At 41.5% G+C, this 27,208-nt stretch overlaps 1 protein-coding gene across 1 annotated transcript in view; it reads left to right on the plus strand.

Annotated features, from left to right (window-relative positions):
• The first annotated feature begins 12,703 nt into the window (after positions 1-12,703).
• Positions 12,704-27,208, plus strand: part of AGBL1 (AGBL carboxypeptidase 1) — a 1,055,086-nt gene continuing 1,040,581 nt past the window's right edge. Inside the window, exon 1 of the mRNA XM_077473970.1 lies at positions 12,704-13,163. Within this exon, the coding sequence (XP_077330096.1) occupies positions 13,113-13,163 (51 nt within the window). The 5' untranslated portion in view covers positions 12,704-13,112. The remainder of the gene's footprint in view (positions 13,164-27,208) is intronic.

Raw genomic sequence — 27,208 nt, forward strand, 5'->3', positions numbered from 1 at the left:
CTCCTTTTATTTCAATGAATTAGGGATGGAAATACACACTCATTTACATTTTTTTACCGTCATTCCCCCACTCCCTCGTCTCCATGACTGCGGGGCTGGGGGCGTGTACTCGCTGTGCGTCGGCGCCACAGCTACACGCCCGCATGGCTGACGCGATTGTGGTCACCGTACGGGCGTGCTAATTCCACCTTGTGCGTACCGTATGGAGGGGGGTTCGGGTGTCTACAAATAGGCGGGTATCCCGCCTGTTTGTGGCTGCCTCCTCTCTCAAAGCACGGTACTACGTGGCGTTGGTGCTGACTATTGTGGGCTGGCAGGTCAGTTTCTCTTTTCTCCATCACTCATCCAGAGACCTTCTAAACTATTCACGGTGGCATTGTCACCTTCACCATATCTATTCTAATTATAGGCAAACTCATTTTTGTTCTTTTGGGCACATCTTTCCCTCCTTTGGCACTTGAATTTCAGTCTTTCTATATCAGAAGCTGTCCACTTATGCACCCTATAACACAATTATTTCCTTCCCACCCACTCTTGTTTATTTCCCCCTCCTATACTTTTGTATTACTTTACCCATATACTTACCATATTATATATTACTATTTGTTACAGTACACCTTCATGATTTATATAGAATACTACTGCATTGGAAGGGGGATCCTGTCTACACACCTTTCTCTTTTTTGTCCCTTGGATGCCTCTGTCCTGCCGCCGCATTCGTCACTACCTCAGCTCCCGGGTGGACGGTGGTTTATCATCCCCCGATACATTTAATCCCAATTACTATTTATTATTATTTTTTACCTGTTCTCTACCATTACATTATATTACTGCAGGTAAGAGGGCTAGGATCATAGGTGTTGCTCCCTCTCTTTCCTATATCAATTGATTTTAAACCATTATTAATTTTTTGCATATAATTCATTGTAGATATTCCCAACCAGCTGGTCCTGATGAGTGGATATAAGTCCATGAAACGCGTCGAGCTTTTACCCCTGCTGCTATATAACAGTATCCATAGTTTATACCATGGGTTCTATTAAAGGGTGGAGACATTGATTTATTTATTATTTTTTTTTTTTTTTACTATAATATGTTCATCATGGTCGTGTCGATTCTGGGTGTACTGCTGCTATTTATTTTTTCTATGTGATATATTATTTATTATGTTATTATACCTATTATTATTATTATTATTATTATGATATATTGTATGATATAGAATTATGTTGTGAGATATTATACTAATTATATTTTATTCAATATACAATTGATTTAATTACATAGTAATATATTGTATCTGTATCAATTATTTCTTATTGTTTACCGATTGATTTCAATTAAATACTTGATGAATTATTGCTTTATGCCCATTATTGTCACCTCAGAACACTATTTATATTACAATTATTGTCTCAGCCAACCCTGAGTGTTGTATTTCATATAAAGTCCCCTTGTCCCCCATGTCCCCCAGCTTTTTTCCCCCTTGTGCATGTTGGCATTCATAGTTCCCTCAATGATCTGTAGCTCCACAGTGCCAGCAGCACTCATGCAGCCCCAGATCATGACACTCCCACTGCCATGCTTAACTGTAGACAGGGCAGGACTTTGCCCCTGTACACACAGTCGGAGATTTCCACAACCAAATCCGTCGGATTTTGCCCGTCGGATTTTGTCCATCGGATCTTGTCCGAAACTGTTGCATACACATTTCAGAACGTGATGACGTAATTTCGTTATGATGGGACTACATTCAGGCTAGTAGCTTTGATGTAGGAATTTGATCTGAGCATGCGTGGCACTTGGTCCGATCAAAATACTCTACACATGATCGGAGTATGTCCGACCGGCCCAGTTGGTCGGGAAATATTTCCAACATGTTGGAAAATTGGGTCCGACGGATATTCAGACGGAATTAGTCCGATGCATACCACACACAGTCGGATTATCCGACGACACGGTCCGATAGGACACATTCCGACGGATTCTCCGACCGTGTATACAAGGGCTTAGAGTGGTGGGGGCCCCTGGGCTTGAGTCACTTTCGGGCCCTACCTTCTATACATTACTTTAAATAGAACAAAATGATAAATACACAAGCTATGTATTAGAGCTACACAATTAAGGATAAACTGAGAATAACAATAGAGATTGCGATTCTGAACAAACAACTAAACAAAATGACATAATTTATGTTAATTGCTGAAGTCTATTAAAAATGTTAAATTAATCTGAAAATTAAGATTTTTTTTTCACAAAATTGTCATTGTAATAGGTTATTTCTTTCACATGGCATGTGTATATCACAAAGTATTACAATACCACATGTGTGGGACTTTTTCACAGCCTAGCCACTTAGAGAGGCCCAACATGCAGGGAGCGCCATCAGGCGTTCTTGGAGCATAAATTACACATCTAACTTGTTGACTACCTACTACACTTTTGAAGGCCCTGGAGCACCAGGACAATGACACGTGACACTGACGTGGCACTGATGACAGATGGCACTGATACGTGGCACTGATGACACGTGACACTGATGTGGCACTAATGACAGATGGCACTAATACGTGGCACTGGTGAAACTGGAGACATATGTCACTAATATGTGGCACTGACACGTGGCACTGATGACACGTGCCACTAATACATGGTACTGATGACAGATGGCACTAATCCGTGACACTGATGACAGATGACACTAATATGTGGCACTGATGACAGATGCCACTAATACATGACACTGACAGATGACACTAATGGGTGGCACTGATGACACAAGACACTGATGACAGATGGCACTTATACATGGCACTGATGACAGATGGCACTTATACGTGGCACTGGGGACAGATGGCACTGAGGACAGATGGCACTGGGGACAGGTGGCACTGGGGACAGGTGGCACTGTGAGCACTTTTTTTCCCCTTTTTTTTACCTTGCCGCTGCAGCCATTCAATCTCCCTCCTCACACGCGGTCTCTGTGTGAGGAGGGAGAGCCAGTGTTGAGAGATGATCTCATATGCTTACATATGAGAGCATCTCCCATTGGACACTGCGATTGAGTGCTAAATGGCTGTTGTGATTGGCCTTTTAGCACAATCTGTGATTGGCTGTGTCCAAGGGACATGGCCAACACAGAACTTCCCTGATGAGCGCCTGTGGCGGCGCGCATTGAGGAAGTAAACAGGAGGACATCCAGGGAATCTGCGGGTGCTGCAGCCATCTTTCGGCTATAGCGTGGACGCCTACTGTTTAAAACGTAAACAGGCGGGGCCCCCAATTGGGCGGGGCCCATAGGCTTGAACCCAGTGAAGCCCAATGGTAAGTCCGGCCCTGACTGTAGGCAAGACACACTTGTCTTTGTACTCCTCACCTGGTTGCTGCCACACACGCTTGACACCATCTGAACCAAAATAAGTTTTTCTTGGTCTCATCAGACCACAGGACATGGTTCCAGTAATCCATGTCCTTAGGCTGCCTGTCTTCATCAAACTGTTTGCAGCCTTCTTATGTGTTATCTTTAGAGGAGTCCTTCTCGGATGACAGCCATGCAGACCAATTTGATGCAGTGTGCGGCGTATGGCTTGAGCACTGACAGGCTGATCCCCCACCCCTTCAACCTCTGCAGCAATGCTGGCAGCACTCATATGTCTATTTGCCAAGGACAACCTCTGTATATAATGCTGAGCACATGCATTCAACTTCTTTGGTCGACCATGGCGAGGCCTGTTCTGGGTGGAACATGTCCTGTTAACCACTTCAGCCCTGGAAGAATTTACCCCCTTCCTGACCAGAGCACTTTTTGCGATTTGGCACTGCGTCGCTTTAACTGACAATTGCTCGGTCATGCGATGTGGCTCCCAAAAAAAATTGACTTCCTTTTTTTTCCCACAAATAGAGCTTTCGTTTGGTGGTATTTGATCACCCCTGCGGTTTTTATTTTTTATATTTTTTTCTATAAACAAAAAAAGAGCGACAATTTGGAAGAAAAAAAACATTATTTTTTACTTTTTGCTATAATAAATATCTCCTAAAAATATATATATAAAAAAAGTCCTCAGTTTAGGCCGATACATATTCTTCTACATATTTTTGTTTTAAAAAAAAAATCACAATAAGCAATTATTGATTGGTTTGCGCAAAAGTTATAGCGTTTACAAAATAGGGGAAAGTTTTATGGCATTTTTATTAATATATATATATATATATATATATATATATATATATATATATATATATTTTTTTTTTTTTTTTAAATGGCGGTGATCAGCGACTGTGACATTATTACGGACATATCGTACATTTTTGACGCATTTTTAGGGACTATTGTCATTTAAACAGCAATCAGGGCTATACAAATGCAGTGATTCCTGTGTAAATGTCAATGGCAGTGAAGAGGTTAACCACTAGGTGGCAATGTAGGGGTTAAGTGTGTCCTAGGGGCGTGCTGCTAACTGGAGGGGGCGTGGCTGTGTTTTACACATCACTCTCTGCTCCAATCACAGGGAGCAGAGATCAGTGTCACTGTTGCTAGGCAGAACAGGGAGATGCTAGCCTCGGCCATCTTTATTTAGAGCAATAATTCTTTTTTTCAGATCCTCAGAGAGTTCTTTGCCATGAGGGGCCATCTTGAACTTCCAGTGACCAGTATGAGAGAGTGAGAGCGATAACAACAAATTTAACACACTTTCTCCCTGTTCACACCTGAGACCTTGTAACACTAACGAGTCACAGGAAACCGGAGAGGGAAAATGTCTAATTGGACAATTTTCACTTAGGGGTGTACTCACTTTTGTTGCCAGCGGTATAGACATTAATGTGTTGAGTTATTTTTAGGGGACAACAAATTTACATTGTTATACAAGCTGTACACTCACTACTTTACATTGTAGCAAAGTGTCATTTCTTCAGTGTTGTCACATGAAAAGATATAATAAAATATTTACTGTATATAGATTAATAATCTGAAGCCAGTGATGTTATCAGTGAGCAGTTTTCCTCTTCTGCCAGCATTTTTTACAGGCATTCAGGAGCGTTTAGCCTTTTTTTTCTGCCAACTCCTCTGAAAAACACAAATCAGAAGGGTTTTTTTTCTGCCTCTAAATGCTGAACTTAAAATATGCCTCTAAACATCCTAATGATGGACGTATAGGATAACATAGAGCTGCTTGTACAGGCGAAACACAAAACGCCTGTAGAAGCTGCATTTTTTTAAGCCTAGTGCATGGACCCAAAATTGGACAGCCTAATGAAAGATGATATAATAGACCACTTTGTGTTGTACTGGAAATCACTAAACATGGCACTATTATTATTACAAAAGTCTTCTTTGTTTGCCGTAGCCAGGGTTCTCCAAACGTTCTAAACGAAGGAAGTAGAAAATGCTCCAGCATCAGTTGGAGTAGATAATGCCTCAGGCTTGGTGTTTAGTTGGAGTAGAAAATTACATAACATATGTGGTTGGTAGGAGGAGGAATAGTGCCACCTCGTTGGTGTTAATGAGGGGAATAATGTTCCAGGGTTGGTATTAGTGGGAGGAATATTGCCCAATTATTGGTGTAAGTGGGAAGAAAAGCACCCCATCATTGGTGTCAATGGAAGGAATAGTGCTCCATTATTAGTGTCAGTTGGGGGGGGGGGGGGGGGTAGTGTCCCATTGTTGGTAACAGTGGGAGGAATAATGGCCCATCATTAGTGTCAGTGGGAGGAATAATGTCCCATCATTGGTGTAAGTGGGATGAATAGTGCCCCATTATTGGGCGTCAGTGGAAGAAATAGTGTCCCATCTTTAGTATTAGTAGGAGAAATAGTGCTCCATCATTGGGACGAGTAGGGGGAATAGTGCCCCATTGTTGTTGTGAGTGGGATGAATAGTGCCCCATAATTTGGTGTCAGTGGAAGGAATAGTGCCTCATTGTTGGTATTAGTGGAATGAATAGTGCCCCATCATTTGTTGTGAGTGGGATGAATAATGCCCCATCATTGGTATCAGTGGGAGAATTACTGGACAATTGCTGGTGTCGATGGGAGAAATTATGCCTCATCGTTGGTGTCAATGGGAGGAAAGGTACCTCATTTGCATGGGAGGAATAATGCCCCATGGGTCGAATAAAGGCAATCAAAGGGCTGCAGTTAGGAGACCATTGCTTAGCTCTTCTCCTTTGCTTCCCTCCTCCCATTGATCTGTTTAGCCACCAGGAACAGGGAAAGAAACCCCACGTGTCATCTCTAGCAAAGGAACATATACTGTTTTATGACAAACATGACAGTCTATTTTCTGTAGACAAACATCATCCAAAAAAATATAATAAAAACAAATTCATGCATACATTTTATGCATTGATAAAATATCTGTTGAATTATCTCGTTTTAATAGCTTTCATTTGTATAATAAATTACGTATATTTCTCAGTAATGTAATATAATTTTTTTTTTATTGTAAACATAACAATATTTAATAACTAGTAAGTTCAAAAATTAATTTTTCTGCAAAATATTTATGTTTTTGTATTTGTTAACATTAGATTTCTAAGTGTACCTGCTGCGTGGTTTCCAGCTCAAAACAGTAAAGATTTTCTCACTTCTGCCATTTAAATGACTCATACAGGCAGGGATCATTATAAAAATACATTTTCAAATTGATTAAAACTTGATGTTCTTTCAGAATACAAATTTATAAAGTTATTGCAATTATAATAGGGCTTTTTTATTGAGTTGATTAAAATCAATGTTCTGTTATTTGAAGGAAGAAGAACAGAAAATAATGTTAAAGTTATAGAGTTTTCTCACATCCTCCAGAGATGTTATTACATATATGGATGCTTAATTTGTTTTAAAAGTATTTTATGAAGGCAATTGCAGAGGAATAAAAATACAAAGTATTGAAGGTTACACATTTGTAAGACCCAATGTGTTCTTTTGTCCAACGTAAGTAAGAAGAACATCATATAGTATAATTCAAAATTAAATAAAAACAATTTTGATAGAGTCATTTTTGAGATTGGAGATGAGAAAAATCGATTTATGATGTGCCACAAATTGAATACATTACAATAGAATAGCTCTCTCTAAGCCCTTGTACACACGGTCGGAGATTCCGACAACCAAATCCGTCAGAGTAATTCCAGAAGAGGTCCGGAAGTGATGTTGCATACACACGGTCGGACTAAGCCCTTGTACACACGGTCGGAGATTCCGACAACCAAATCCGTCCGATTTTGTCCGACGGATCTTGTCCGAAACTGTTGCATACACACGGTCGGACAAAGTTGTCGGAAAATCCGATCTTTCAGAACGTGATGACGTAATTTCGTTACGATGGGACTACGTTCAGGCTAGTAGCCAATAGCTTTGATGTAGGAATTTGATCTGAGCATGCGTGGCACTTTGTCCAATCGGATTTCTCTACACATGATCGGAGTATGTCCGATCGGAGCATTTTGTCGGAAAATATTTCCGGCAAGTTGGAAAAGTTGGTCCGGCGGATATTCCGATGGAAACAGTCCGATGCAGACAACACACAGTCAGAATATCCGACAAAACGCTCCGATCGGACACATTCCGTCAGAATCTCCGATCGTGTGTACAAGGGCTAAGTTGTCGGAAAATCCGATTGTACATAACGTGATGACGTTATTTCGTTACGACGGGACTACGTTCAGGCTAGTAGCCAATAGCTTTGGTCTAGGAATTTGATCTGAGCATGCGTGGCACTTTGTCCATCAGAGTAGGCTACACATGATCGGAGTATGTCCGATCGGAGCATTTTGTCGGAAAATTTTACCGGCAAATTGGAAAACTTGGTCCGTCGGAATATCCGACGGAAACAGTCCGATGCAGACCACACACAGTCGGAATATCCGACAAAACGGTCCGATAGGACACATTCCGTTGGAATCTCCGACCGTGTGTACAAGGGTTAACACTTTGCAGGTAAATTGCCATTCGCCAGTCCTCTTCAATGTATGTGTGAGGTTTTGACTGACCCATAGAAGACTATACAGTCTGCGAACCTTGATTGTCAAGATTTATCTACCTGAATTTACTAACAGATCATACAATTTTAAAACAATCTGGAGAGACTGCTAAGACCTGAGTTTACTGGTGTGATTGCCCGCTGTGACCATCAAGTCTCACCATGTGATAGCAAAACTCACTAACCATTGCTCAAGAACTTTACCAACATACACTAGGTTACCAAAAGTATTGGGATGCCTGTCTTTACACGCACATGAACTTTAATGGCATCCCAGTCTTAGTCCGTAGGGTTCAATATTGAGTTGGCCCACCCTTTGCAGCTATAACAGCTTCAACTCTTCTGGGAAGGCCGTCCACAAGGTTTAGGAGTGTGTCTATGGGAATGTTGGCCCATTCTTCCAGAAGCGCATTTGTGAGGTCAGGCACTAAAGTTGGATGAGAAGGCCTGGCTCGCAGTCTCCACTCCAATTCATCCCAAATGTGTTCTATCGTGTTTAGGGCACGACTCTGTGCAGGCCAGTCAAATTCATCCACCCCAAACTCGCTCATCCATGTCTTTTTGGACCTTGTTTACTGTCCTGAGCCCAAACAAGGTTTAGGAGTGTGTCTATGGGAATGTTTGACCATTCTTCCAGAAGCACATTTGTGAGGTCAGGCACTGATGTTGGACAAGAAGGCCTGGCTCGCAGTCTCCACTCCAATTCATCCCAAAGGTGTTCTATCGTGTTTAGGTCATGACTCTGTGCAGGCCAGTCAAGTTCTCCCACTAGAAACTCACTCATCTGTGTCTTTTTGGACCTTTCTTACTATCCTGAGCCCCCCTATAAGGCTGCTTTCACACTGGTGTTCTACATTTTACCCATACTGCGGAGGGCAGCACAGTGCACCTGCAGATTTCCTGTGGGTTAGCTGTATTAAGCCATAGATTCCATTACATCCTGCGGTTGTGGTGCACTTTCTGAAAGTTCACCAAAGCTCCTGCATTCAGAAAGTGCACCAAGCCCACCGGATACATTGGAAGTCTATGGCTCAGTGCAACTAACCTGCAGGCAATCCGCAGGTGCACTGTGCTGCAGATCAGCATGAAAGCAGGCTAATAATCTTTGTTTCTAGGTGCTAATATGCCCATTGCAAAATTGCAGTGTATGTGATATTTAATACACTGACCTTTTCTTCTTCAAGCTTCTGCTGATATCTCTCCCCAGGATGCTAGAAAGGTCCCAGGTGAAGCGCACCTGGTATTACTCCACCTGGGACAGGAACCAGCGTTACAGAGGAAACATCAGTTATGCAGCTCCTGCTTCCTCCATGAATGCCTGCTTCCACCCTGTCGATGATAGCTCCATGCACACAGATGCCCTGGAATAATGGGTCGGAAACCCGTTGATTGCAAACTGGGCTTGCCAACCAAAGCATTGGCATGCACTTCCCTGGTTTAAGGTCATTGGCCATATCCAGGTTCAGCACCCTAGTTCTAGAGAGATTGCAACTTCTAGTTTTCCCAATAAGTGTCAGATTTGGTTAAAATAGATCTTCACCCTCGAAAGGGACTTTAAGTCCCTGCCACGGTCACTCTCCTTTATCTAAACAATGATTTTTTAATGTCTTTTTTACCAGGCTCATTCTTATTTCTTTTTTAAATTTTCTATGTTGCAACTACCTCCATTCTCGCCTAGACGAGAATGATGAACAGTTTTCCTGCAGCTTCCCGGGATATCCCCTTCACATATCTCAGGAGGCTTTGGGAGCCAATTCACACAGCAGTGGATGGGTAAAGCTGATGTGCATCACTGGAGGCCTGGTTGCCTGAATCCAGAAGAAGTAGCCAGGCTCCCAATGACTGAGTGCACCAAGATGGCATGGGACCAATGCTGGGGCAAGGTCATCCAGTGCCCAGGGTGAAGATGACAAACTGCATCCCCTATGCTCAACACCCTCCCTCGGGTGAAGGAGGGGATGGGACTAATGGTGAGGATATTTCACCTCACCACCTGTTGTAATCCTGAAAATGCTGACCCACCGTGTATAGCCTGCAATTTGCGGCATGGCCTCATTCCCTTAAAGGAAAAATACAACATGCCATTTCATTTTTACAGCAGGCATGAAGCAAAGCATTGCGGCATGTATACAGCCCTGAGCAGCTGCATCTCCTTGTTCAGATTGGTGGTCGGGGGGTAATAAAATTTTGTCTCAAATGCCTGTCTTTTTACCACCCCGCCTGCCTGTGTGAATGAGCCCCAAGAGAGGAAGGAGTCTATGGGACCCTTGGGGGTTCTGAGGAAGAGAGTGGAAGTCTAGGGCTGAGTGCCCCCCCCCCCCCTCCTGTATTCATTGTTCAATTATTCTCAGCGTGTCCCCTGCCAGAAATGAAGGCAACTTCTCTTTCTTCCTATCTCAGGTCATGTAATATGTCACATGATGAGGGGAGACAAGAAATGGGGATTGGGGAAAGGGGCATCGTCCTTGCCTAGATTGGGGAAATGGTATTGGGTACTGACAAAAATCAGTAACCAATCCCTCCTCCCAAAAAAATAAAACTGTAATTCAGTTGCAGGCCTGGGGTAGGGAGCAAACCTCCTTTTTTGAATTAAGTTCCCTTTAGATAAATATACAGATCATAATGCAATATTTTATCCAATAAGGATTTTATTATATTAAACAGTAAGGGTCCTTTCACACGGGGCGGATCAGTTCTGATCCGCCCCGTGGATGTCCGTTTGCTCAGCGGGGATCACTCCGCCGATCCCCGCTGAGCAGGGAGATGACAGCTCCGTCTCTGCACACTGCGCAGGGACGGACCTGTCACAGCGCCGCTCTCCCCTATGGGAGATCGGATGACGACGGACCACAGTGCCCGTCGTCACCCGATCCGATCCGCAGACGGATGGAAAAATAGCTTTTTCCTCCGTTACACTTTTTCGGATCGGAGCGGGTCGGATGTCAGCGGACTTGTCACCGCTGACATCCGACGCTCCATAGACCTCTATGGAGCACCCGTTCAGGTCCGCCTGAAAAACTGACAGGCGGGCCTGAACGGGACGTCAGTGTGAAAGAGGCCTTATGCCATGTTTCCTAAATATCCTATCTATTAGTAATCAAGTACCAAAATTATGAGTGTGTATGCTCCAATTTAGAAATAGTGAACCTATCGGTATTAAATAAATGAATCAATATTTTGAAAGATATTAGACACCTCGGGGAAAGTGAAACAGGCAACCCATATTAAAGGATTCCAAAGAAAACAGAATAAAAAATAAAATATATATAAAAAAATACCAATCTGGATTACATGGCCCCTTTCCACAAAGTCTAGAACAGTTATTATTCTTTGAATCAGGTCTATATTTAATACAAATATTTTTTCTTATGGGAAATATATTTGATTAAAAATATTGAATATTTAAATATATTTCCTTTTCTAAAAAATTTAATATATTTTATATATACTAAAAAAAAAAAAATAGAAATAAAATAAAGTAAAATATTCCCTTTTCTATGGGAAAAATGTAATAGTTGTTCAGCAACAGGTTTTGCAATGCCTTTTGCCACGTACACACGACCGGACTTTCCGGCAGACTGATTCCGTCGGACAATCCGATCGTGTGTGGGCTAATCCGATTGTTTTTCATAAAAAAAAAAATCAGACGGACCTAGAAATAGAACATGTTTCAAATCTGTCAAATGGACTCAATTTCTATCGGGAAAACTGTTCGTCTGTATGCTGGTCCGACGGACCAAATACAACGCAAGGGAAGCTATTGGCTACTGGCTATTGAACTACCATTTTTAGTCCCGTCTTACGTTATCACATTCAAAACGAACGGACCTTCGAACGGACTAAGCCCTTGTACACACGGACGGAGAATCCGTCGGAATGTGTCCTATCGGACCGTGTTGTCGGATAATACGACTGTGTGTGGTATGCATCGGACTGTTTCCGTCTGAATATCCGTCGGACCAAATTTTCCAACTTGCTGGAAATATTTTCCGACAAAATGGTCCGATAGGACATACTCCGATCATGTGTAGAGAATTCCGATCGGACAAAGTGCCACGCATGCTCAGATCAAATTCCTACACCAAAGCTATTGGCTACTAGCCTGAACGTAGTCCCATCGTAACGAAATTACGTCATCACGTTCTGAAAGATCGGATTTTTCGACAACTTTGTCCGACCGTGTGTATGCAACAGTTTCGGACAAGATCCGTCGGACAAAATCCGACGGATTTGGTTGGCAGAATGTCCGACCGTGTGTACGGGGGCTTAGTCTGTTCGTGTGTGTCCAAGTCCATTCATTCGGAAAGTCCGTCAGGAAGACCGTCGAACCTAGTCTGCCGGAAAGTCCGGTTGCGTGTACGCGGCATTAGAGCTACTTCTTATCATTTGCAGATATTTTCTGTCATTTGTTCGGCCTGTCAACCCTTTCAGTGCCAGGTGTTCACAATTCATGTTTAAATTAGGTAAATTGTTTGCCGTCATTACAAATATACAGTATGTGGGCAGTTAAAGGGTTGGGTGGTCATAAACCAAGACCCACATTTTTTAACAATGCTTATTTAAAATAATCTGTAGTACACATCCATGGTATTTACTTTAGCCGGGTCAGTCTCTTTTTAGTGATCGGTGACTAGTATGTAAAACACAGTATCTAGTTTCCTGTGGATAAGGAGGCCGGTTTGACACTCTATGCAGCACTCTTGTCTTTGCAGGATATTTGTACAGTAGACACAGCCTGCTTGTGTCTGTCATTTTTCTTCCCTAGCCCCTCCAGCTTGTTTTGTTTGCTGACTTGGAAGTTGCTGGTTGCCTCCTCTCTTTTTCCCAACAAGGACTTCTACCCCCCTTAGTCCTCCCCATGTACTTTGCGCATGGAGACCCTGCCTAATCTCCTAGATTCTTTATATAGGAAATTAAGGTAATCGTCACAGTGGCAAGCTGGCATTTATTTCTCGCAGCTGAGGTCTAGAGTTGCACTGCTTGGAGTAGTAGCATGCCTATGTGTGTGTGACTTGATCTGCCCTTGGGACAGAGAGCATCAGGGACTTGGCAGAGACGGGTTAAGCTTCATTGTGTCTGCTGGTTGTCTACTTGACCACAGAGTGCAGGAGAGATAGCTGGCATTGATACAGAGATGGCATCTGAAGGGTCTAGTGGTTTACAAGTTCTCCTCGCTACTTTACAGGTAAGAAGTGTGTGACGTGACGTGTTAATATAAGCATGACTTTTTCAGCTCTAACGTGTGTGCACATGATTGCAAGCTCTTGAGGTTACCAGTTCTTGCCTTGGTTCTGGGAACATATTACTGATTATACATAGGGTGGCATACACCTCACTGGTTAATCATTGACTTTGCAGTACTGCATATTACGACAAAGCATGGTGTATTTCATTCATAGCTTTTACAACCCATCAACGATGCAATCAGGCATGGATTGTGGCTTGTAACCAGGAGATGTGGTCTTCAGAGACATATATTAATAGACTTGAAATTGGTATGCACCCAAAATATTCAGTCTTTGTAAACATAAGTGCATGCTTCCTAGATTTCCATGTGACCACCTGTTAGAATGTTCATTGTAGACTGAACCAGGAATTAACCCTCAATAGAGCTGAAATCCTTTGTATGTTGTAAGCGGCATCCCTACCCAAAATCCCGGCATTTGGCTAAACAATAGAACTCACGCATCATCATACATTAGATTGAAGTATTGAGACGTAGAAGTTCACTGACTGCAATATTCCCACATCCTTCTTGAGAGAGAGGGTTGATAATTTCCCGACCCCCATGAACAACCTAATAACGCTAATAATGATGATCACATAATAACCGTTTAATTGCAGTAAAACACCTACAATAACCTAATAATCCTAGTGTATATATATATATATATATATATACAATGTATATATGTATGTGTATATATGTGACTTCCCATGCAAAAGGGACAGCCTATTTACCCTTATGCCGCGTACACACGACCGGACTTTGCGGCAGACTAGTTCCGGCAGTAATCCTGACAGACTTTTCAGCAGAGTTCCGACAGACTTTCTGAGCGAACGGACTTGGCCACACACAATCACACCAAAGTCCGACGGATTTGAACATGATGACGTACGACCGGACTAGATTAAGGAAGTTCATAGCCAGTAGCCAATAACTGCCCTAGCATCGGTTTTCGTCCGTCAGACTAGCATACAGATGAACGGATTTTTCGACCGGACCCGAGTCTGTCAGAAAGATTTGAAACATGATCTAAATCTAAAGTCCGTCTGATTTTTAGACAGCAAAGGTCCGATGAAGCCCACACACGATCGAATTGTCTGGCGGATTCGTGTTGTCTGACCTTCGCTGTCAAAAAGTCCGGTCGTGTGTACACGTCATTAGGCTCGCGTCATGTGAACATGCCCTTTTTCACAATATTTTTGAATATCGTGATGCACACATTCAAATTCATTTATTCAAATCACCTGCTCTACCCACAACAAATGTGCCAAAGAAGCTCCTATATCTTTTTGGATGTTGGGCTTTGTGCATCTTTTAACTGTGCACTTTGACGAGTTTGTCACACATTTTGATGTGCACAAAAATGCACATCTGTTTGAGGTTCCATGAACTAATCCAAATTGCTAAAACATAAACTGCGTGTAAAAAAAATATATATATATATATATATATATATATATATATGTGTGTGTGTGTATGTATGTATGTATGTATGCATGTGTATATATATATATATATATATATATATGATACGATACGATACATGTGTGGTGAACAGCACTAAAAGAAAAGAGTTGAGGATTGCTGCACTCAAAATCTATTGAAAAATAGAAATAATATATACAAATATACAAGTATGTATATATATATATATATATATATATATATATATATATATATATGTACACACATATGGAATCTTATACTTGTATGTTTGCATATATTATTTATATTTTTCAATACATTTTAAGTGTAGCAATACAGTATATATATATATGTATGCATAAACATAGCAATAAATGTGTGTGTATATATACTGTATAATATATATATATATATATATATATATATATATATATATATATATATATATATATAGTATATTTTTATGTTTTATTAATTTGTGTTAGTTTACCATAGTAGTAACAAATGTTCACTGAGCAAATTAAATAAAGTACATTCACCTAATTCATTCACTCATGTAAAGTCAGTGCCATTGATTTACTAAGGCTCCACTGACACCTGAGTGTTCCATGAACGTGCCTCCCAGAACGCATGAAAAATGTGTGTTGTGCTCATGGTGCCATTCATTGTCATTGGCACGACAAACAGATGTGCATTTTTGTGCATATCAAAATGTGCCACAAACTTGTCAAAGTGCACAGTTAAAAAGCACGCAAAGCCCAACACCAAAAAAAATATCGGAGGTTCTTTGTGCATGTTTGTTGTGTGTAGAGCAGGCCATTTGAATGAATGAATAAATGAAACAAAAACGTGCAAAACCAGTGTGAAAATGGGCATGTTTACATGACGCAAGCCTAAAGGTAAATAGGCTGTTCAATTTGCATGGGAAGTCACACTTTGCATTGGAATTTTCCCCAGTGCTAAATGAAAGTAGTGAAAAGTATAACCAATCACATACATGGAAAATAAAAATAAAAACTGAGTTTTTGCTCGCACGTAATTGAATGATGGTAGTCACCAGAGCTTCCCCTTATTCACCAAGCCAGTGATCTCCAAAATGCGACCCTTTGCTAGCCTTGGCCCTTTGGGAACTATTCTTCCCACTGACATCAAGAGGGAGATTTTCTAAAACTGGAGCACTCAGAATCTGGTGCAGCTGTGCATGGTAGCCAATCAGCTTCTAACTTCAGCTTGTTCAACGAAACTTTGGCAACCAAACCTGGAAGCTCATTGGTTTCTATGCAGAGCTGCACCAGATTTTGCGCACTCCAGTTTTAGTAAATCAACCCCCAAGTGTGGGCATATATTTCAAATGATGGGGCGCTATTTTTCCAGCCTGATATCAATGCCAGGGCACTATTCCTTCTACTGATCAAAGGTGCTATGAAATTTCTTTACTCCCACTAACCACAACGTCTAAGGTATTGTTTATTCCCACTGAATCCAGGGTATTTTCTACCTCCACTGACCACAATCCAGCCCACCTGAAGTCTGACCCTGGCCCTTAGTTCAGGAAGTTTGAAGACCTCTGCACTAAGATCTGGGGATAATTCAAAGTGCAAGGTCCCTTGTAAAGTTAACAGTACGGTATATTTGCCTTTAGTAACTCAACACCAAAATCTTATTTTCTTTTTAAATGTAGTATTCCCTTGGATAGGAGACACCAAACTTTTCGAAACAAAGGGCCAATTTACTGTCCTTCAGACTTTAGGGGGCTGGGCTGTAGTCAGTGAGAGTAGAAAATTCCCCAGAATCAGTGGGACTAGACCATGCCTTGATGGTCAGTGGGAGTAAAAATGACATAGCACCTGTGGTCTTAGTGGGAGGAATGATTTCTCATCATTAGCCCCCATACACACGGTCGGACATTCTGCCAACCAAATCCGTTGGATTTTGTCCCTCGGATTTTGTCCTTCGGATTGTGTCCGAAACTGTTGCATACACACGGTTGGACAAAGTTGTCGAAAAATCTGATCTTTCAGAACGTGATGACGTAATTTCTTTAAGATGGGACTACGTTCATGCTAGTAGCCAATAGCTTTGATGTAGAAATTTGATCTGAGCATGCGTGGCACTTTGTCCGATCGGAATTCTCTACACATGATCGGAGTATGTCCAATCGAACCAGTTGGTCGGAAAATATTTCCAACAAGTTGGAAAATTTGGTCCGACGGATATTCTGACAGAAACAGTCCGATGCATACCACACACAGTCAGATTATCTGACAACATGGTCCGATAGGACACATTCTGACGGATTCTCCGACCGTGTGTACGGGGGCTTAGTGTCAGTGGAAGGAATAGTGGCCAATCATTGGTTTTCACAGAAGAAATAATGCCCCAATGTGGGTGTCAGTGGGAGTAATGGTGCCTCTTCATTGGTGAGAGTGGAAGGATTAGTGCTTCATATCAGTGGGAGGAACAGTACCCTAAGGGCCGAATAAAGGTAAGTAAAGGGCCACAACTGGCCCGCGGGGTGCAGTTTGGCGACCATTGCCCTTGGGTATAGAAAAGTGAGCACTAAGCTAAGTGGACAATCACATTCTATATTGTGAATCCACCCCACTGATTTAACACACCATGGCATGTGGAATCAATAACTACAATGATGGAACTCCAGTTTCAATATATTTTTTTTAATTTTTATTTCCCTGTCTGTAGTGTTAACAAAATAATAATGTTCTACTTACCCTCTCCACATTCCAGTGCTGTTCCCAGGTTCCTCCACTGTCCATCCAGCATCAGCGGTCCTTTACAGCAGAATGAGAGTCATATCATTCTGTCTGTTTCCTGTGAACCCAGCCTGCATTTACATGTGCCCATAGTGGGCACAGCATCTCACAACCGGGCCCATAGTACTTGAGGAAAGGCATCATTACTTGAGTGCCACTCAGTCCTGAAAGGATGTCCTTTGGGGGAAGGGGGATTCAGGTGAAGCAAGCGGCAGATGCGGGGATTAAATGCCTGGTCATCCACATGAGTACCTTGCAGGAGGCTCAGCTGGCACCTTCCTACCTGACATCATTTGATTGAAAAATCTGGGGTGGAAAATTGTTTGCCAAACAGCGACTGCCCCCAATCAGATGCAGCCCCTGTTCAGGTATTCTGACAGTTGCTGGCATTGGCTGTCAGAATACTATAGCCAACACTGCGGATTTGTTCATCAATGCATAGCATGAATGGAGGAATCTGTTTGAACAAGATCTAGTCATGTATGGCCAGCTTTAAACTTTAAGATCAGATAACTAATCTGGTGGCAGAATTAAAGTGATTGTAAAGATTTCTTTATTGTTTTTTAAAAATAACAAACATATCATACTTACCTGGTATGTGCAATGGTTTTGCACAAAGCAGCCCGGGTCCTCCGTTTCTAGGGACTTCCACGGGTGCTTCTGGCTCCTCCTGCCTTCCGAGTACCCCCACAGCAAGCTGCTTGCTATGGAAGCACTCGTGCAGGCTTGTCCTAAGCTGCACTGTGTGCATCTATTGACACGCACAGTGCAACTCAGCCCCACCCCCTGCTCTCTTATCAATGAATTTGATTGACAGCAGAATGAGGAGGGAGAGAGAGAGCAGCACTGTTGATCTTGGGCACAGTGCTGGATCGATATCAGGCTCAGGTATGTATTTGAGGGGAGCATGGAGGGAGCTGCACATAAAAGGTTTTTTACCTTAATGCAGAGAATCTTTAGCTTTTACAACCACTTTAAGTAAATTTTTTTCTACATTGGCACCATAGCACCGGTTTACTGATATTGGCTTGATATTCCATCCCATCAAACATAAAAATGCCTTGTTTGACCATCCAATGCCTGTGTGTACATATCTTAAAGAATACTTGGCCACTATTAGTGCACTAATAACAAAAATGAACATTGCACTAACATTGAAATTTTCAGAACAAGCTCTCGGGCTGGATCCCCCTTATTTTAAGGTCCAAACAGTACTGCTTGGACTTTAGAAGAAGGGGTAAACCCCAAAGCTTTGACCTGAAAATGTGAATATTAGCGCAAATGGAAAAAAAAAGTATCAGGGCCAATTTGATGATTCCTTACTACTCCCATGATGATCCACCACATGTTCCACCTGGAATACTGTCCATCCTTTTCAGAGTTTGGGTTCTATAGACTCCCCAGGATCCTCCTCATCTTCCCCATTCCCTCTTTCTCTTCCTCTCCCTTGATTCTTGCCCTTATACCTAGGGCCCTTGGAATCCAGGCTATATTACACTATATTGCATGATGGGTCTATGTCTCTGCTTGGTTCCAACCCCATTGTTGTATTACTTAACAATAATTGGATACTATCAGTTGGGAGCAACCTCACCCATAACTGACTTTTCTTCCTTAATATTGTATCCAGAGATGCTCCGCTGGCCTGAATTTTTCACTTCTGATTTTCGTTGATTGAGGTACTGTTCTTTTATTCTCTGTTGGCAAGCTCTTATGGCCACTGTCAGTGCCAGGACAAGGTCATCTAGAGCCCAAGGCTATTATGCCAAACTGTGCCCCCCCCCAGATGTATAAACATATGTGTCAGCAAATATCAGCACACAACTTTGCCCCCCATCCTCCAAATCCCCCCCAAAAAATGCACCCCTCTTAGCACAAATCCTCTACCCCTAAAATTCCCCATCCTAGTACACGTCTTCTCCCCCCATTTCAAATCTCCCACTCCCAGCGCATACTGCCACCAAATCCTCCCACCTAACACAACTCTTCTTCCCCCTATCCCCCTCCCAACATAAATGCCCCCAAATCACCACTCATAGCACCCCCCCTCCCAATTCCCCTCCATAAACAATACGTATCCCCTGCAGCCTATCAAATTCCCCCTTCCAACACAAATCCCCTCCCTCTAATCTCCCCGTGGTGCCCCTCACCTCACATGATACCACAGTGCCCTCCTGCCCACCCCTTTATAAAAATTAAAAAACTTTGAATATATGAACAGGAAAAAAAAATGTATCAGGGCCACTACCAAAAGCATAGAGTGTTGTCTTAGTTCCAGAGCTACATTATGTAATGTTTTATAATATCATTATAAGAAGAATTTCAGGTGAGCCTCAGTCTATGGAGACGGCACATCTCTATTAGATAATCAAGCCCATAAACTCCCAGCTTAAAAATGATTTACATTCCACTTATATCACTCTTCTCACAAAAGTCGATAGTATCTAATAGTGAAGTATTATTTTCATAGCGTCTCTATTATCACACCTAGGCACTCCTAATTAAATTGCACACGTTACATTTTCTCTCATTATGCTGTTTATTTAACTTTTAATTTAGAAATAGTCCTTTAGTAAATTAAAGAGGTGTCAGATCTGCCATTGTTTCTTCTGTCCTACATCGGCTTTAATAGTTATCCTGTGATGGATCATTATTCTATGTGTGTGAACAGAGCAAACTGCATCCCATTGAAAGCTCTTGAGAAGCGTCATATAACACCCCTTGGTGTTAAAATCAAGACCACTTGTTTGCCGGAGAAGCTCTATATACTGTACAAAAAGCAGAGGGTCTCAACACTGTAGGGATATTGTCTTATTTAACCGCTTCATGCCTGGAAGATTTCACCCCATTCCTGACCAGATCACTTTTTTCCGATTCGGCACTGCGTCGCTTTAACTGACAATTGCGCGGTCGTGTGACATTGTACCCAAACAAAATTGACGTCCTTTTTTTTCCCACAACTAGAGCTTTCTTTTTGTGGTATTTGATCACCCCTGCGTTTTTTTTTTTTTTCGCTATAAACAAAAAAAGCAACCATTTTGAAAAATTAACGCATTATTTTTTTACTTTATGCTATAATAAATATCCTTATTTACTATTTACTATTATATCCTTATAACTATTTTTTTTTTATCCATTTAGACCGATATGTATTCTCCTACTTATTTTTGGTAAAAAAAATTGCAATAAGCGTATATTGATTGGTTTTCACAAAAGTTATAGCGTCTACAAAATTGGGGATAGTTTTATGGCATTTTTATTATTATTATTATTCAGGATTTATATGGCGCCAACAGTTTGCGCAGCGCTTTACAATATGAGGGCAGACAGTACACTTACAATACAAATCAATACAGTAGGGATCAGAGGGCCCCGCTCATTAGAGCTTACAATCTAGAAGGGAGGGTCAAGTTGAAACAAAAGGTAATAACTGTGGGGGGATGAGCTGATGGAGAAAATTAGAATACAATAATAATAATAATATAAATAATATTTTTTTTTTTATACTAGTAATGGTGGTGACCTGCGATTTTTATCAGGACTGCGACATTATGGCGGACACGTGGGACAATTTTGACACATTTTTGGGACCATTGGCATTTTTACAGCGATCAGTGCTATAAAAATGCATTGATTACTGTAAAAATGTCCCTGGCAGTGAAGGGGTTAACTACTAGGGGCAATCAAGGGGTTAATGTGTTCCCTATTGTGTGTTCTAACTGAAGGGGGGAGAGGGCTATGCAGGTGAGATGACAGTTTGCTAGTCATACTCTGTATGAACAGACGATCTGTCTGTTTTCCACACAGAGAACCGGGAAACTGTGTGTCTACACACACAGATCCCAGTTCTCGTTGTGCCCCGAGTGATCGTGGGAGCCCAGCGGTAATCGTGACCGCCAGACACTCGCAACGCCTCCGTGGGTGAGCAGGGGGGGCGCGCGCACCCCCTAGTGGCCAAATATGTTACCGACGCAACATGGCGGCAATTCACGCAGCCGAGCCATGTTGTCGCAGTACAACTGCGGCGACTGGTCGGCACGCGGTTAAACTGATTTCTATATCTTTTTTTATTGTATTTTTCACTAAATCCCATTAAATAATTAAAAAAAATTTCCAGAATAGAAGGATAGCAATAATCGTTTCCAGTTTGCTTATTAGCAAAATTAAAAAACAAAAACAAAACAAAAAAGGCAGGACAAAAATGACTATATTGATTAACATAATACATAAAAAGCCAAAAAGTAACTTTCACCATTGTACTTTTGTGAGTGGTGCTAAAGAACGATCCAACAATACATTAAAAATGTAAAAAATGTTTAAAAGGACTAACAAAAAACATTAATATTGCTCGGTTTCTATCATCAATATCCACATATCAGACAAGTAAATACATTGTAACACCCATGATTAGTTAGGGGTGTAAAAAACAATTAATGAAGGCTTAAAGCTCTCTATGAGTTTTATGAGGCAGCGCCCACTTCTTCAGAAGACAGCCCAGATATAAATCTTTGTATGATTATATGTCAATGTTGACAGAGTCAAAGATGAACAAAATAATGTGGATCAATAGGCATGTACAGTATCTAACAAAAGTGAGTACACCCCTCACATTTTTGTAAATATTTTATTCTAACGTTTCATGTGACAACAGTGAAGAAATTCCACTTCGCTACAATGTAAAGTAGTGAGTGTACAGCTTGTATAACAGTGCAGATTTGCTGTCCCCTCAAAATAACTCAACACACAGCCATTAATGTTTAAACCTCTTGCATAAAAAATGAGTACACCCCTAAGTGAAAATGTCCAAATTGGGCCCAATGTGTCAATATTTTGTGTGCCCACCATTATTTTCCAGCACTGCCTTAACCCTCTTGGGCATGGAGTTCACCAGAGCTTCAAAGGTTCTCTTCCACTCCTCCATGACAACATCACGGAGCTGGTGGATGTTAGAGACCGTGCGCTCCTCCACCTTCCATTTGAGTAAACCCCACAGATGCTCAATAGGGTTTAGGTCTGGAGAAGTGCTTGGCCAGTTCATCACCTTTACCCTCAGATTCTTTAGCAAGGCAGTGGTCATCTTGGAGGTGTGTTTGGGGTCGTTATGTTGGAATACTGCCCTGTGGCCCAGTCTCCGAAAGGGATGGGATCATGCTCTGCTTCAGTATGTCACAGTACATGTTGGCATTAATGGTTCCCTCAATGAACTGTGGCTCCCCAATGCTGGCAGCACTCATGCAGCCCCAGACCATGGCACTCCCACCACCATACTTGACTGTAGGCCAGACACTTGTAGACACACAGTCTTTGTACTCCTCACCTGGTTGCCGCCACACACGCTTGATACCATCTGAACCAAATACGTTTATCTTGGTCTCATCAGACCACAGGACATAGTATCAGTAATCCATGCCCTTAGTCTGCTTGTCTTCAGCAAACTGTTTCTTATGCATCATCTTTAGAAGAGGCTTCCTTCTGGGATGACAGCCATGCAGACCAATTTGATTGTGTGGCATAGGGTCTGAGCACTGACAGGCTGACACCCCACCCCTTCAACCTCTACAGCAATGCTGGCAGCACTCATACGTCTAATTCCCAAAGACAACCTCTGGATATGATGCTGAGTACGTGCACTCAACTACTTTGGTTGACCATGGTGAGGCCTGTTCTGAGTGGAACCTGTCCTGTTAAACCGCTGTATGGTCTTGGCCACCGTGCTGCAGCTCAGTTTCAGGGTCTTGGCAATCATTTTATAGCCTAGGCCAGCTTTATGTAGAGCAACAATAATTTTTTTCAGATCCTCAGAGAGTTCTTTGCCATGAGGTGCCATGTTGAACTTCCAGTGACCAGTATGAGAATGTGAGAGTGATAACACCAAATTTAACACACCTGCTCCAAATTCACACCTGAGACCTTGTAACACTAACGAGTCACATGACGCTGGGGAGGGAAAATGGGTAATTGGGCCTAATTTGGACATTTTCACTTAGGGGTGTACTCACTTTTGTTGCCAGCGGTTTAGGCATTAGTGACTGTGTGTTGAGTTATTTCGAGGTAACAGCAAATTTACACTGTTATACAAGCTGTACACTCACTACTTTACATTGTAGCAAAGTGTAATTTCTTCAGTGTTGTCACATGAAAAGATATAATAAAAAATTAACAAAAATGTGAGGGGTGAGTCTAGTAGCCTTCATGCCTGGACAGGTCAGGGCTGTTTTGGAGGCAAGAGGGGGACTTACTCAATATTAGATGGGTGATTATAAAGTTATGGATGATCAGAGTATATAATCGACATAACAATTAAGACATTGAGAATTCGAATTGTAGCAGATTTTGTAGTGAGCTTTCCCATGTACTACAGGCTCTACAGTAGTAATGTTATCATGGACTATTATGTGCTACATTTAGGCTCGGTTCACACAGGGGCGACTTGTCCAGGCGACTTCGCCGCCTGACAAGTCGCGCTCTGTTCTGTACTATGGAACCGTTCTAATAGGAGCGACTCAAGTCGCTCCGACTTAAAAAAAGGTTCCTGTACTACTTTTGGGGCGACTTCAGGCGACTTGCATTGACTTCTATACAGAAGTCGTTTTGCAAGTTGCCGCTGAAGTCGTTTGCAGGTCGCGTCTGTGAGTCGCACTGCAAGTCGTGCCGCCCCTGCGTGAACCGAGCCTTAGGTAGTAGCCTTAGAAAACTGAAGAAAAAGATTTTCCATAGGTTCCTGTTCCAAATGTTCCCCGTGTCCTTTCTACCAATTGCACATCCAGGCCAAATGTATACAGCCACATGACATGTTTTTTTAGCTGTTACATTTTGAAAGATTGAAATGTTTTGTGAATATGATATCAAGATAGCTTACTATACCCTGGCATGCTGTTTTATTGAGGCAATTATTGAATGTATCTAAAAAAAACTTATAAACAAATCAGAGCTCATATGTTCTGACTGCATTGAATGGCTGAAAGTGGATTTTTTTTGAAAAATGTTTTTTTTCCCTTATACATGCTTTTAAATAGGTGTTTTTTTTGTCTAATAGACATTTTGTATTACATTATGCCATTTATTGGCTAGCTCATAAAAAAAAAAAAAATGGAAGCTTTTGAAGCTTGTTACATTTGTTCTCCAGGCCCAGTACAACACTCTGTTGCTAAACAAACAATTGAATTAAAAATAGTGTGTAGTCAGTTCTGGTATATAATGGCATGTGTGTGTGTGTGTTTATTCAGCCCCATCACTAAACAATGTGAATTGTCGACAGCCATGTACAAAGCCAAATGGCACACACAGGGGTGTTGGAGGTCAAACTGAGCAATGCCTCTCATCCCAGGAGCAAATGTCTACAGAAATATGCTCATATAATTATCGGTTGACCCACCTTTTCATCATATTGCCGATATTGCATAGCGTGTTCATTTGCATCTTACTGTAGATGACAACTGTGTCTTTAAAACAATTATATTAAATACAGAATCTCACAATTCAAAAAGGTAGAATGATGTACACGACGGAAACATTTGTTTCAATTTTGGATTTATTTGTTAAGTTAATCATTTCTAATATTGAGTGTATGTAACAATCAGTGCCACCCCTAACTGTTGACTTTTAAAATATGGACACTTACCTGTCCAGGGTGCCTGCGATGTCAGCACCCGAAGCCGATCTGTCCCCATCTTTGGTAAGGGAATCAGTAAGTGAAGCCCTGCGGCTTCACTTCGTGGTTCCCTAGTGCTCATGCGCGACTTGCGTTGCGCGTCCCCACTGGTCCCTGCTGTCTCCTGCGACCTGTGTGTCTCCCAGAAGGCAGCGCGGGGGGGGGGGGAAGTGGTGTAGATTCCCGCTGGTGGCATGGGTATCTATGCCCAGAAGTGGGAGAAATATACCTGTATTAGACAGGTATCTGCTCCCCCTCCCCCCCGAAAGGTGCCAAATGTGACACCGGAGAGGGGGAGGATTCTGAAAAGTGGAAGTTCCATTTTTGGGTGGAACGCCGCTTTAAAGTGCTAAGTGCTGAATATTATACAATCTTGTGCAAATGGTTACTAATTATCCGCAGCTGCTGTAACACTCTCAGTGAATCCACCTTACCACACAAGGAAAATAAATGCTCTTATAGTACAGCACTGTTAAATAATATGTGAATTATATTTCATAAATTCTAATAAATGAAAATATGTGCAAAAATTCTTAAAACCAGTCAGTATATAAACAATAAATCAGAATCTTATATTCAATATAGTTCATATATATATATAAATATATGTGTATATATATATATATATATATATATATATATATATATATATATGTATATATATATATATATAATTGAATGTGAATATATATATATATATATATACATATATATATATATATATATATATATATATATATATATAATTGAATGTGAATATATATATATATATATATATATATTATATATAAAATGAAAATGGAATATATATATATATATATATATATATATTCTTGATTGTTGTGAATTCATGTATAAACCACCACAGTGCTCCTCCATTCTCTTTAGGTATAATTTTGCACACTGTCACTGGATGTTATCCCTGCTCAAATGAGTAAGATAAACTCAGATGGCAATCTGAGAAAAGTTTTTGTGTTATCATTCATATTCTCTGAAAAAATGGCCAAGAAATCATAAATTCTGCCAGGGTATGTAAACTTATATATATACATATATATAAATTCTTGATCATTGCTCCTCCGTTCTCTGTAGACAATGCTAAATTGTGCATGCCGTCACCAGCCGTTATGGGGCGGCACAGTGGTGTATTGGTTAGCACTCTCACCTAGCAGTAAGAAGGGTCACTGGTTCAAATCCCAACCATGACACTACCTGCCTGGAGTTTGCATGTTCTCCCTGTGCCTGCGTGGGTTTCCTCCGGGTACCTCAGTTTCCTCCCACAAACCAAAGACATGCAGGTAGGTTAATTGGCTTCTGTCCAAAATTGGCCCTAGTATATGAATGGGGATCTTGGATTGTGGGCTCCTTGAGGGTAGGGACCGATGTGAGTGTGTAATGTACAGCGATAGGGACAATTGTTGAACTGGATGGACTGGTGTCTTTATTCAACCTTACTAACTATGAAACTATGAAACCTGCTCACCTCAAAAATCAGCAAGTTAAACTCAGATAGTAATCTTTACTTTCACGCCACTACAGTCTCTCTCTTCTACTTCACAGCAGCTGCTCAGCATCAAAACTCTCTACTCAGCAACCTCCCGGGGGAATCCAATGGATTAAGATAATGATCTCTCCTGCATAGATCTCCACTACTTTCTCCTTCCTCCACTCCAGGGATATCACTCAGTGACACCTCTCTATACACGGCTCCAGTGTCATGTAATCACAAGCAAAGGCTACATAGTGCTCTCTGTTTCTATATTTATTAAAATTGCTACCAAAAAACGCACTTACAAGGTACTCAATAAAAACTTGCACATACAACGTGGTCTAAGTCCGCTCGCTCCCTACGGTGGCTGGGTGATGCCCTCTATTTGCATATCGCCCTCTGATTGGGCTTCCTCAGATCTACTGAGGAAGCCCAATCAGAGGGCAATACGTGTATAGAGGGGAGGAAATGAGCCTGGGACATCACACAGCCACCATGGTGAGTGAGCGGACTTAACAGACCACTTTGTATATGCAAGTTTTTATTGGCTTATCTTGTAAGTGTGTTTTTTTGGGGCACATTTAATAAACAGACAGCATTATGTAGCCTTTGTTTGTGATTACATGACACTGGAGCTGTGTATAGAGAGATGTCACCGAGTGGTATC

This window comes from Lithobates pipiens, unplaced genomic scaffold (assembly GCF_037356315.1).
Source record: "Lithobates pipiens isolate NorthernLeopardFrog02 unplaced genomic scaffold, aLitPip1_a1.2 Scaffold_8, whole genome shotgun sequence".
In the NCBI taxonomy this organism is placed as follows: Eukaryota; Metazoa; Chordata; class Amphibia; order Anura; family Ranidae; genus Lithobates; species Lithobates pipiens.